The sequence below is a fragment of the Cydia splendana genome, chromosome 6 (genome assembly GCF_910591565.1).
Source record: "Cydia splendana chromosome 6, ilCydSple1.2, whole genome shotgun sequence".
Lineage (NCBI taxonomy): Eukaryota > Metazoa > Arthropoda > Insecta > Lepidoptera > Tortricidae > Cydia > Cydia splendana.
In genome coordinates, this window is record NC_085965.1 from 22,386,377 (window position 1) to 22,399,635 (window position 13,259).

Consider the following 13,259-nt stretch of genomic DNA (forward strand, 5'->3'; position numbering starts at 1 on the left):
GAGCAGTTAGGAAGAAACAAAACATTGAGTATGCTCCCGAGCGTATAAATATTTACTTTGACTTATAGTTAACTCGAGCCACTATTTAAGTTGCCGATAGAGATACATCCTCGTAGCGATATTTCACAACATCTACCTTCATGAAAAGCTGTTTATCAAAAGCTACATTGATCTAATTTGTATTATTTTCACCAGGACGCAAGCTCAAAAGCATGGCGGACCGCGTAACAGCCCTCTCCAACAACGCATCCGCAAAAATACAAGAGCACAGCGCAGGCGTCGCGGATCACGTGCAAGAATACTACGAAGCGTACGGCCCGTACCGCCGGCACGCGGGCCGGGCTGCTGCCGCTTCTCTGTTGCTTGTACGTTTCTTCTTCTATATATGTCGAAATAAGTCGCTCTATGTTACACGCAAACGGCAAAAAACGGCAGGATAGAAAGCACTACAATTGGTATGTAATGTACATATGCAAGTCTTACACTGAAGGTGCAAGCAGGAGCACTTTCATAAATACTACGACACGTATGGCACCGCCGCCACGCCGGCCGGGCTGCTGCAGCTTTACTCTTACTGGTTATGCCCCAGATTATAATTCGTTATTTTAGCAATGACTGAACGTAACCGTGGTGGGACTTAACGAACCGTGGTGGGTATTAATAATTTGCGAGGCCGCGGACTGAACACACGCGACTGGCGGTGCGCCACCCCTTTCGCCGACGTGTGCATTCAGTCCGCGGCCTTACAGCTGTCCCTTGGGGCACGGGCAAGGGTTTTCTGGGAACGATTTGAGGTTGAGGTTTCGATCCGTTTATGGGGTCTTCATCTGGAGCAACTCGTTCAAGTGATATCTATAAGGGTGTTTATAGGAATGTGTGTGTGTGTTCGCAGATCACTTGCGTGGTGGCGTGGGGGCTGGTGTGCGGCGTGTGCGGCAAGCGGCCCGACGTGTACGGCGCTAGCGACTGCTGCAACAAGGGCGCCGGCTCGCGCTATCTCTTATGGTAACTACCGTCACGAGTGTGACGGCTATTACATTACACCGCATACCTTGGCGTGGCTGCAGTCGACCAGCGGCGTAGCGTGGGCTTCCATCGGTGCCAGATGAAAACGCAACCCCTCAAATGCAATGCTGCCACATTGCCTAAGTGCCACCCCACGCTTAACTAGCGTCTATAGTCAGCGCTATGGAAAATAACGTCGCTGCGCAGTTTCGCCCACGTTGCGTCGAGCAGCAGCCATAGAGTTGACTAGACGCCGAAGCTAGAGAGAGGCTAGTGTGGGTGGCTCTAAAGATTTATGCCATCCACCATCGCGCTACTGAATGAAAACCGGGCAAGTGCGAGTCGGACTCGCGCACGAAGGGTTCCGTACCAGAATGCAAAAAAAAACGAAAAAAAAAAACGGTCACCCATCCAAGTACTGACCACTCCCGACGTTGCTTAACTTTGGTCAAAAATCACGTTTGTTGTATGGGAGCCCCATTTAAATCTTTATTTTATTCTGTTTTTAGTATTTGTTGTTATAGCGGCAACAGAAATACATCATCTGTGAAAATTTCAACTGTCTAGCTATCACGGTTCGTGAGATACAGCCTGGTGACAGACAGACGGACGGACGGACGGACGGACGGACAGCGAAGTCTTAGTAATAGGGTCCCGTTTTACCCTTTGGGTACGGAACCCTAAACAAGCGTTACGAGTACAAATTAAGGTTCTTTAGTTACCTTTTATCTCCTAGAGGGAAACCCAAAAGCTACGCGAAGCGATCTTTGCTTTCAAAAGGCATGCTCTATATCCTAGAGACTACAGTGACAGTTCAACTGCCCCAATTTTTCCGACCAATGTGTCATTTTAGTACATGATTGGGAAGTAAATTAGCGAATTTTAATATCTCGGATAATAAAATCGAGGTTTTCTTCTAATTATCTGGGATCATAAAATCTGAAAATTTCTCTTCATATGTTTTCGCTAGTATATGGTTTCGCTAGTATATATATGGTTTTCTTAAATAATGTCTTAAATAATATCTGTAATAAAACGGGCAGTCATTCCCATAAATGATTTAAAAATCGTTAATTATGTACTTATGAGTCACAGATACTTGAATTAATATTTTTTTTTTAATTTTCAGTGGCATGGGCGTGATGTTCATAGTGGGCGGGGTGGTGTCCCTCGTCATGGCGGTCTACTTCGTGGTCGGCGTCAGCTCGCAGCGTTTCCTTTGCGATCCACTCACGTAAGACAATTATAGTTAATCAAGTCTTCGTTAACCGATGTCTTCGTCGAATTCTCGGTATTTACTGGCCCGAGACCATCTCGAATGAGAACCTCCGAGAACGTTGCCACGAAATCCCGTTCGACCAGCAGATCAAGCGCCGTAAGTGGAACTGGATTGGACACACACTCCGGAGGGGGCCCGACCATATACCTAAACAGGCCTTAGATTGGAACCCCCAAGGAAAGAGAAAGCGTGGCCGTCCCAAACAAACCTGGCGGCGCACGGTGTTAGACGAGGCGAAGAAGATCGGGAAGTCTTGGAGCTAAATGAAGCGAGAAGCTCAAGATCGATCTACATGGAGAGTCACTGTGGACGTCCTCTGCCCCATCTAGGGGACATAGGATCTTAAGTCAAGTAAGTCAGACGTACTGGAGTCTACATTAATCCTGCATTAGCATGAAAGCGCTTCTATAAACGACGCACTTTCATAGAAAAAGCAGTTACCTTGGACAAACTCTAAAACTTGATATTTTGTTGGTCTTGGGAGCAAGCTTTTTAGGTATAGACATAGCCATAATCTTTGGATGACCTATTTTTATATGGTAAAAGACGGAAAAGGGAAACCATGTACTAACCATGTGTCAGATCTAAAAATCGTTTTAATTACATCTTAGGTCTCATAGGCACTAAGCTAAAATGCAACTAAATAAATAGCACCATCTACAACATTGATAAGGCCCGGCGTGGCATTGTATTAAGGTTTACACCGTTTACAGTTACAGTCTTATGGCGTTATTCATAAACGCGTTACTGGCCTGAATTAGCTATGAATCTGTCATTTTGGCTTATGTATTTGTAAGAAAGGGATCAAAACATAATTTAACAAAATCAGGCCCGTAAAGTTTCATGAAAAAGGGGTTACAGTGTAAACTTTTGTTGTTACTCACATTTTCATGGTATTTTATTACAATTACAACATTCTTTATTCAATAATCATAAGTAAATACATAGGCAGAGGGTTAGGTAATACATATGTGGGTAGGGTATAAAAGTGGTTTCAATCGATGTGTGGAAGGCCGCCCTTCTGCCTATGTATTACCGTCGTCGAACCCAAGCCACCTGGCGGTGGACTTAAACCGGCGGCGTGTGCCTCGGATACACATGCTGGTGGCGCGTATAACGGCGATACTGATCCTACATCTCAGCCAGCCCAGTATGGTGCTTAGAGAGCGGTTCCACCGTTCAGATATGGTTTCTGCCATATGTTTTATAAAGGAGGACATTTGGGGTGCATAGACGCTGTCAACAGATGTTACAAGTGGGGTGAACGTTGCATGTCGCATTTCACAGGCCGTGGAATATTTTCTCTGCTTTTCGTCTTCGGCTGATTTTAGTACAGATGTGACGGGTCGTGAGAGGTAAGAAGGAGCGTCAGTGTCGACGACACGGATATCAAACAACGCCTCCCTCTGCGCATCCCAAACGCCGCGACAAGATAGATCTGCGCGTAGGCCGCAGTCATTTTCCGAGATTATTGGTTCTTTTGTTACGTTGCCCCACGCGTGTTGACAAAGTTCACAAAATAAGTCTCTAATCTCATTATGGCGCCTTGTGATTAGGCCTCCAGTTTTACAGCAGAGCGCGTGGTCGATGTTGAAGCTGCCGTTGCCACAGCCGTCGCATGATTGCGGCATGGCGTTTGGTGTTCTATGGTAGCGTATTGATAGCGCATCATCATTTTTCATGGTATTTTTGTCTTGCTTACAGAAACCCTCAAGGCAACCGCTTGTTTGAGGAGCTGGACCGTTTCGTGGACCTCGAAAACTTCATGTTCAACGAACGCCGCGATCCGGATTTCAACCTGTCGCGGGTTCTAACCTACTGCCACAGGAACCAGAGTCTTATGCAGGTAATGACGAATTATTCTAGATCTCTCTCATTTCTTAGCTTTCATCCCGGTTGCTCGGTGTTTTCTTTCTAAACTTTTTCTCTTCCACTTCGAATAGCCACAATTTGTGACCACAGATCATTCTTTTGGAACGTTGGTTATACACGCCGTAAAATCAAATCTAAATCGGCGGTCCACGATTCATTTTTGCTATAGTGTAATGTAAAATGTAACCATCGAATCAAAACAAGTAAGGAAATATACCATATACTCGTATTATTAAATCTAGATATCCATTCATCCACAAAATAAGCTGCCATCCCCTATTAGAAAACTACAAAACGGTCAAAATCACGTGTGTTAATATATTTTTCCTTTTTTACTGTGGGACGTACCACATTATTACAATCTATAAATTGTAAATACAGATGTCAATCACAATGAAAAAATCAACATTTTCTTCTCCAGACACTCCAACTCTACCGCCTCATCGACTTAGAATCCCTCAAAGCACAAGCGTCACAAGCGGTAGACCGCAAAGCAGCCGCCCTGAGACCGACGTTCCCCGGCCACGACCGACCAGTCACCATCCTCAAGCCACAAGCCAAGCTCAAGCTGACCCGGCTGGCTGAATCGGGATTGTCGGACTTCGACTTTGATCGCATCCTTCATGCTGTAAGTAATCCAGATGAGTAATAGACCGGCGATCTGTGCTATAGAGTAGGATCGTAAAGTAACCGACATCCCTCGGCCACAACCGACCGCCGTAACCCACAAGCCAAACTTAAAGTAACCCAGTTCCCTAGAAAATTATATCTGAACCGCGTAAGGCCGTCCACCACCCAAGTGAGAAATACATATTTTTTAAGGAGAAGGATCAGATAAAATCGTAACTCAAAATGAATAATGATGAATATAAACAATGATTAGCATGAATATCTTGTTTTAAATCCTAGTTGAACATAAAATTTCTATTTTTTTAACCAAAATTCTTTATAATTTCAGCTGGAAACCAACATGACGAACCTATCTCTGGACACATTAGCGACGCAACTCGACGCAACAGCCAACTCCCTCGTCGACCGATCGGGTTTCGTCCGCGTCTCTATCGAACTACGGGATGCTGCTGTTATGTTGACGGCTTATCATACTAACATCGTCACGCCCATGCTCGAACACACGAGGCTGTTGAACGTAAGTAAATCCTATGGCAATGCAATAAAGGCCTTTGTTGATCTAATATTGCCATAATGTAATTTACCAGCAACGTCCATTACATTGGCTCTACAACCGTCTATATCTATTACAAAAATGTCTTGGACATTGTTAGCTGAGCAAATCATTCTGTCTTAAATGTTAAATGTCCATCATCTATTGAACTTCGTTTAGTAGGTCCATTATCCATTTCCATAATTTTATCTAAGTCTTTATTTTCCTTTAGCACAGTGAACTAATGAAACCAAGTAATCTAATAATTAAATTTTTTGCAGGTGACGGCAACGAGGCTGCGTGACGGACTACGCTTCAACCACTCGTCACTGAAGGAAGCCATCGGGTACCTCATACATGAGACTTCACAGGCAGAGACCTTCCTGAACCGACAGGGGCTGGATGTCATACAAACTGTAAGTTTTCTAAATATATTGATAACCGATGTAAAAGAACGGTAACTGGATTTTTGGGAAATGAGACGGTCAATGTCAAATCCCATACATTTTGTCAGGAATGTAACGGTTAGATGTTACTGAAACATGACTTAAGTCGCGCTTTAAAGTATGAAAATAGGAGGGCCTACGGCTAGATTCGTACAATACTTAAAGGAAATCACAGTGGTATGATACCGATCTGTTAGTGTCAAAGTGACTTTGGTTGAACGAATGTCACTTTTAACACCGACAGATCGGTATCGTACCTACCGCTGTGACTTCCTTTAACCATTGTTCGAATCCTGCTGTTAGAGACTGTTCTTTCTTTTGTGCCGGGCGTTCCTGTTAATAGGCGGCGGGCGAAGTTTAATTTCAACCGGTTTGGCCTAGTAGGTGAAGCCGATGGTCCTGGGTTCGAATCCCGGTAAGGGCATTTATTTGTGTGATGAACACAAATATTTGTTCCTGAGTCATGGGTGTTTTCTATGTATAATATAAGTATGTATTTATCTATATAAGTATGGGCCTTCGTCTTTGGGCCAAAAACTTTGCAGACCCCTGGCTCTACGCTGCTACTCGCACTGCCAATCAAGCCAAAAAATCTCTTTGGTTTAGACTTCGTTACAATAGGCAGGGCCAACCGTATTAGTGGACTGATCAACGTCATTCAGCAGTGAACTATGGAACTTCTCATATAATAAAATTTAGCAAACGATGAATCAATGACGGACGGTTTGGTGCAACCGACCCTAAATCTTAGCCAATTTCTAACGGGTTGTGTAATAAACATTGACTCCTGTTTTCCAGCTAATCCAAGACTTCGCGAAGGTCGTAGCTCAGAGACTGAACGAGTACCTGGACATGGTGACCCACGCGGCCGAGCACGAGGTGGGCTGCTGCGCGCCCATGTCCAACGCCTTCAACGCCACCAGGGACGCGGCTTGCAAGAAAATACTCATGCCCGTGGTAGGTAATTAATAATTAATATGAAAATTGCGCTTTTTTATTTTTGATAACTCATCGATATTTTTTTTGTTTAAACAATAAAATACAATTCAAAACCACGATTCCGCACAGCCGTTTCGCTCACGCTTACGCTCAGTGAGAGTGAAAGAAGAACCTGAATCCAAGGAGCTTTATTCCTTTCTAAGGCACAAAGGTGTCGGAATTTAAGCAAAATTAAACCCTATCACTTTGGAACAAAGTTCAAAATCATAACAACATATTCCCTCTGCCTTACAAAGGCTTAACCCTTAAATGCATGATTTTTTATTTTTGCCCGAAATTAATATATGTATCACAAGTGTACTTTCGTTTGGGCCAAATACGTTTCGCCAAATTTCACTTCCCAACAAACTTATCGCAATAGTTTCATTTCCCAAAGGAACCTTTAGCAAAGTTACACTTCGCATATAATTTATTTGGTCAAATTATCATTTGGCATGATTTTACTTTGTCAAATGTTATTAGGACAAAAACTTATTTAGCAAACGTTTTTAGGGTTCCGTACCCAAAGGGTAAAACGGGACCCTATTACTAAGACTCCGCTGTCCGTCCGTCCGTCCGTCTGTCCGTCCGTCTGTCCGTCCGTCCGTCCGTCTGTCACCAGGCTGTATCTCACGAACCGTGATAGCTAGACAGTTGAAATTTTCACAGATGATGTATTTCTGTTGCCGCTATAACAACAAATACTAAAACTAGAATAAAATAAAGATTTAAGTGGGGCTCCCATACAACAAACGTGATTTTTGACCAAAGTTAAGCAACGTCGGGCGTGGTCAGTACTTGGATGGGTGACCGTTTTCTTTTTGCATTTTTTTCGGTTTTTTTTGCATTATGGTACGGAACCCTTCGTGCGCGAGTCCGACTCGCACCTGCCCGGTTTTTTTATTGGCTACTATTATATTCCAAAAAGATGTTTGGTCAAAATTGTCACTTCGCAAATTTGACAAATAGGCATCTCTTTTTCTCTATTTAAATTTGTAGTTTTTGTTATGTTATGTAATATAGGTACGTTAAATTCTACGTAATTTGGGTGGGTTGGGTTAGGTTTGAACTGCGATCCTCAAAAAACGGAACCGCTATCAGAAAAGAGGGTTAGGTTAGGTTAGAACTGTGACCCTTACAGAAACGAAATGCTATTAGAAAAGTGGGTTAGGTTAGGTTAGAACTGCGATCCTTACAGAAACGAAATACTATGTACTAGAAAAAGGTCACGAAGTGGATTAATAATTTAATAGAATAACGAGATGTAAAAAAATTGCATGACATTTTAAACTAAAATGTGGTTTAAATATTGGTGGTTATTTACTATTTTTGGGATACTTTGGTGTTATTTGCTTTAATAGAATAGCAAGATGTAACAAATTTGGTTATCATTTTATATTAAAATGGAGTTTTAATTTTAGTGATCATTTCAGTACCTACTACATATTTTTGGCAGTAAGAATGATTTTTTTTGACGTTACTTTTTACTAACTATATGTAATGATCAGTTAAATACCAGCCAAATTAAATTCTGCAGCCTCCTCTCTATTGGTATGTAAATTGTATGCCATGCAATATTTTGGGACATGTAAGTTATGCTTAATGATACATTTGACTAAATAATACTTGGTAAAATGTAACTTGTCCAAGTAATTATTTGCTAAACAATAACTTGCCAAAAAAGACTATTGCTAACTGAAAGTTTGCGATAAGTTGTTTTGCCAAACATTTTTTTGGGAAATGATAATTTGGGAAACATAGTTTGGGATGTGATACTTTGGGAAACGTTTTTGGCCCATTCGTTAGTAAACCGTATCACATAATTGTTTGCCGATTCTAGGAAAAATAGTAAAAAAAATATAACTTCGATTTTCACTGCGAAATCAGTGTTAGAAGTTGAATTGGCTAAATCATATTTATGTATGTAATTACATATTTATTTATTTAATCATATGTAATTTTCAGTAATAGATATATGACATTTTTTACTACCATTAGAAAGGTACACTATTTGTGATACACCTTTTAAATATAAGATAATTACAAACCCCGAAAACACCGTTCAAAATCACATACTAAAAATTATCAACTTCTGGATTTTTCCAAGCTTTCCGACTTTTCGTCTTAAAACGAATGTAATTTAATTTTAATTTTTATAAATTAAATATATTGCGTAAATTTAACCCTTAAATCATCACCCTACTACTTGACGTTTGGTATAAATATGCGTTCAAGAACGTAAGCCTTTTTTTTTTAATCTGTGAGCTGTCTAATGCTTTGTAGACATTTGGCAACACTATGCATTTAAGGGTTTACCAGAGTCGTTTCCCTTAGAACGGGTACTGGATGGCGCTGGCGTGGTGCGTGCTGCTGTTCGTGCCGTTCATGGTGGCGGCGCAGCGCCTCGCCCGCCTCTACCGCCACGTCGACCCCTACCCCGGGCCGCTCGTCGAGGCGTACGTACCAAGCGTACTCATTTACCAGATTCAACATTAACACGAGGGCGATCGGTTAAACCTGACGATGCTGTCATATTTAGAATCGAAATTTTAATAGGGAATATTACGCTAAACTCTGCGTAGAGGGCGTCACTGACTCAATCACGTGGCCTACCCTGAAACGCGACAGTCGAAAGTTCGGTTTCTCTCTCCATCACTCTTGCTTATTCGATCGATAGAGAGGCTTATAACGAAATTTAGATTTTCACGTTTCGCGGTAGGCCACCTGTAAACGAACCGCCTTCTTGATGCATCAATGTCATAGTAAAAACTTGTCAAAAAACTGTTTAGTGCTGCACTCTGGCGGCAGAACATTGCAATAATACTCCCTATTAGAAAAGAGTAAAATGGCAGCCATTGAAAAATATATTTTAGATTTAGACTAATTCACATACAAATATGTGACGTTCCTATAACGCTATCTTATGAAAACATCTGCTTAAACGTCAGTTTACTCTTTTTAACTCTACGAGAACACCATAAAGAGTCAGCTTTAAGTGATCGTATGTAGCCCAAATTAGAAATGTACACCCTTTATTAAATGACGAAAAAAATGTTTAGCATCTCAGTAGGTAAGATTCTACTAACATCCTTGTAATCACTTTCTGATTCGAGTCAAATCCAGTAAGAAATTTCCAGCAACGATTCTAAAAATAAAGTTCTTAGGTAACCTAGGAACTTTATTTATTTAAATGAAGGTAATAATACCTTCCATTTGTCCAAAGGAAGTACATTTCTAATACTATCTAATATTTCCTAATTAGCACATTTACGTTATTAAAAAATTCTTCTTCAAAAAATTCTCAAATCAATCTTCTACAAATCTACTAAAAATATGAGCAATTTAGTTCCCAATTAGTCTTGTTTTAGACTGATCTTTCTTTTAAATACTGCACTGTGTGTCAAACAAAATGTTATCCAATCCAGAATGACAACTTGCGACTTCTATTTATAATAGAAGAAGATCAATCATTTTTGTCCCTATTTTCATATCGTCTTTACATTAAACTAATTCCAAATATAAACTTTGTGAGACATTCAGTGCAGTTGCAAGGAATATCGAAGCTGACATGATCATAGCACTACACTAACCAATCATGAACATCTGACACATCTCTCAAATTGTGCTCATCTCAGCTCCGACATTCCCTGCCATACGCCAACATCATCACACTCAACTGGCAATTTGAAACCTTATAGCAACGAGATAAAGTCTATAATCGGTTAGTTAAGTGTGTTGGTTGTACGCGTTAGTTGTAAGTCATCATTCATCGTCATCATTCTTTTGGAATCGTTTGCGAATGCAATCATTCCCTTAATTTACTTTCCGTTGTTTTCGTTCACTAATTTCATATGATTTTAATTAATTTGAGACTATTAATTGATTTTGTCGTCTTATTTGTATGTCCGTCTGAGTTGGGTTTGTTTTGCACCCTCATCCCTGTATTTAGTGGACTGTGCCCTTACCAGCGCCAAGGGAGAGCCGACCCTGTTACTATGTCGGCTGAGTTCATTTTGCCTTGTCGGTTATGTTCACGGCGCTATAAGATCGAAGAGCTTCGGACATTATGTGTGACATTTTCTGAGCGCGAATTGAGAATGACTTCGAACACATATAAAAATGTTTAAAAATCTTTTTTGCGTATTTTTTACACGGTTAGGGGCTAATTTGACTTGTTCTGAACTAGATTGCGTTTATGTTAAGTTGTTCATATTTTTTCAGTTGTTCACTCACCGCCATCAACCCCACAGGCTGGCGCGGGTTCAATTCCCGTCTTAACACTTGTATATTACTAATTTTAAATGTTATTATAGGGACAATAATATATGAGCGCTCTTACTCCCATCCATTCTTTATAAATATAACAGGTTTATAGGAAAAGTACAAGATACCATAGTGGTTGAGTATTATGCTGGGTTTGATTCCCGGAATCGTCTTATGGAATGTCATAATTACTACATCTAAACGACATGATAATAGCGCAATTACTATCTATAAATGGGTGGGTTATAAATGGACGTAGTAAAGCGAAAAGGAACCAACCTCAAAAGTTTGGCATTGATCTTAATGATTCATGGAAAATAAAAAAAATAAAAATGTCTGTGGTGTTCCTTCTCCCTAAGCTACGTCCATTTTATATTGTAAAATGCGGGTACACATTTTCAGCTATTAAGCTATTATTTAAGTATTTGAGCAAGAAATTTTATAAATGTTCAAAAATGGGGGTATTTTGTGAGATATTATCTTTTGAATATTTTATAATTTCGGATTATAAGTATAGCGGGTTGTATAGGGATGTTAACGTTTGGGGATGTTGTTAACAGTGAGTATGAGCCGATGTGCCAGCGCCGCGGCTGGTGGCGATGACCCTACGCGCCCTCCGGTAACACATATACTGTATACAGACGCGCCAACACCGTATGCATGCCCTATATATTATATACTCGTACACACACATCGCAAGGGATCGGAGGCGGTGTAACGCTAGTGAGATATGGATATAATATGCAGAATGGTACATCATAAGACTCAGTTTAACACCTTTTTTTCTTAATTATCTCAATTTTTTACATAAATTATTAGTGGTTATTAATATTATGTAGTAATACTGCTCATTTATATTAAGTTAGATGGATGGATATAGTACATTCTTGCAATAAAAATGTCAAAGTAGTCTACTACATTAGTGGTATTACTTTAAAATATTATAGGTGTTACTACTGCTGCTACTGTTTCTTTAAGGTATAATTAAATTATGATACTTAGAATATATTTCATTGTCAATTCATATCTCACTAACATCTTACGGTACTAGTTAAACTCCGATCCCTATACATCACATGTAGGTAGGTATTTTGACCATCGCCAGAACCCCTTGGCCATGCCCTCCCATCCCGAAGGCGTTATAATTATTTTCAAATCGATATCATAGATGGCGCTAAATGTCACAATCAGCCATTACAAATTTTTTATACTACATATTAAGATGGATTAAGAGATATTTAAAGTGTCATAAATTAAAATCATTATAAATGAAATACAAACGTTAATAACAACACGGATTCAATGCATTAATTTACAAAATTTGAAATCACAATAATTATATTGCGACTGGCTACGTTATGAGCAACAGCGCAGGACAATTATGTCGAGCTGTCGAAGTAATATTGAATAATGTCACTAGATGGAGCCACCACGATTCTAGTACCTAATCATTCCAAAACGAAACGAGTGTGGGTTTCTTTTCCTACGTTTTGATTTTCTTTTTAAGACATGATGTGAAGTTTGATTTAGAATGATTACATTTGAGTTATAAATTTGGGAATTTAAGTACTTAGTACAAAATGTAAAAAAATGGATCGGCGAATAAACATACCTAATTTAAATGAGTACCTACTACCTACTTATTTTAAAGTTACGTTAAAATACAAATTAATAAACTCACAGGGCGATGTCTTTCAAAACACATGAATGCTTTGTTTTTAAACACAATGCAAGTTTTTTTTTGGCTTGGTGTCCAAGTCAAACGCGCATTTTACTCCTTTATTGAGCGAAGCGTTTGCGAAGGTCTCCGTTTTAACTCGGGCCAAATTTCGTATGTCTGGACGTTCTCCTCGATTCTCATCCTATTCTCATCAAATTTTGTGACCAAAATCTAGAATAAAATAGTTCTTTTTCGATTCGATTATTGAATTTTATTTTTCAAAATGGCGGAAACAAATAGTCGTATCATTATCATAAGAGTTTTTTTTTCTTTTTGAGACATATTTACAGTGCTTGGCAAAAATGTAGAAATTTGTAACGCTAGTGTAGGTGGTATTTAGATAGGTAGTTATGTAGGTTTCTACTCGAGAATAAGTAGCCAAATTTCGTAACTTTAGCTAAGTGCTATATTGGCGCAGTTGGCAAACAATTGCTTTGTTGCATGGAGGTACCTAGTTCGATCCCCAGTAAAGTGTGTGTGTGAACTTTTTGTAACTTTTTACACTTAAATTTTTTTTTAACTTTATTGCGGAAA

General features: G+C 39.8%; 1 protein-coding gene across 1 annotated transcript in view; it reads left to right on the forward strand.

Moving 5' to 3' along the window:
* The window catches only part of LOC134791574 (prominin-like protein), a 40,964-nt gene that overhangs the window by 6,505 nt on the left and 21,200 nt on the right, over positions 1-13,259 (forward strand). Inside the window, exons 13-21 of the mRNA XM_063762623.1 lie at positions 196-365; positions 893-1,005; positions 2,135-2,239; positions 3,989-4,130; positions 4,578-4,784; positions 5,115-5,303; positions 5,600-5,734; positions 6,563-6,721; positions 9,077-9,198. Coding sequence (XP_063618693.1) covers positions 196-365; positions 893-1,005; positions 2,135-2,239; positions 3,989-4,130; positions 4,578-4,784; positions 5,115-5,303; positions 5,600-5,734; positions 6,563-6,721; positions 9,077-9,198 — 1,342 coding nt within the window. The remainder of the gene's footprint in view (positions 1-195; positions 366-892; positions 1,006-2,134; positions 2,240-3,988; positions 4,131-4,577; positions 4,785-5,114; positions 5,304-5,599; positions 5,735-6,562; positions 6,722-9,076; positions 9,199-13,259) is intronic.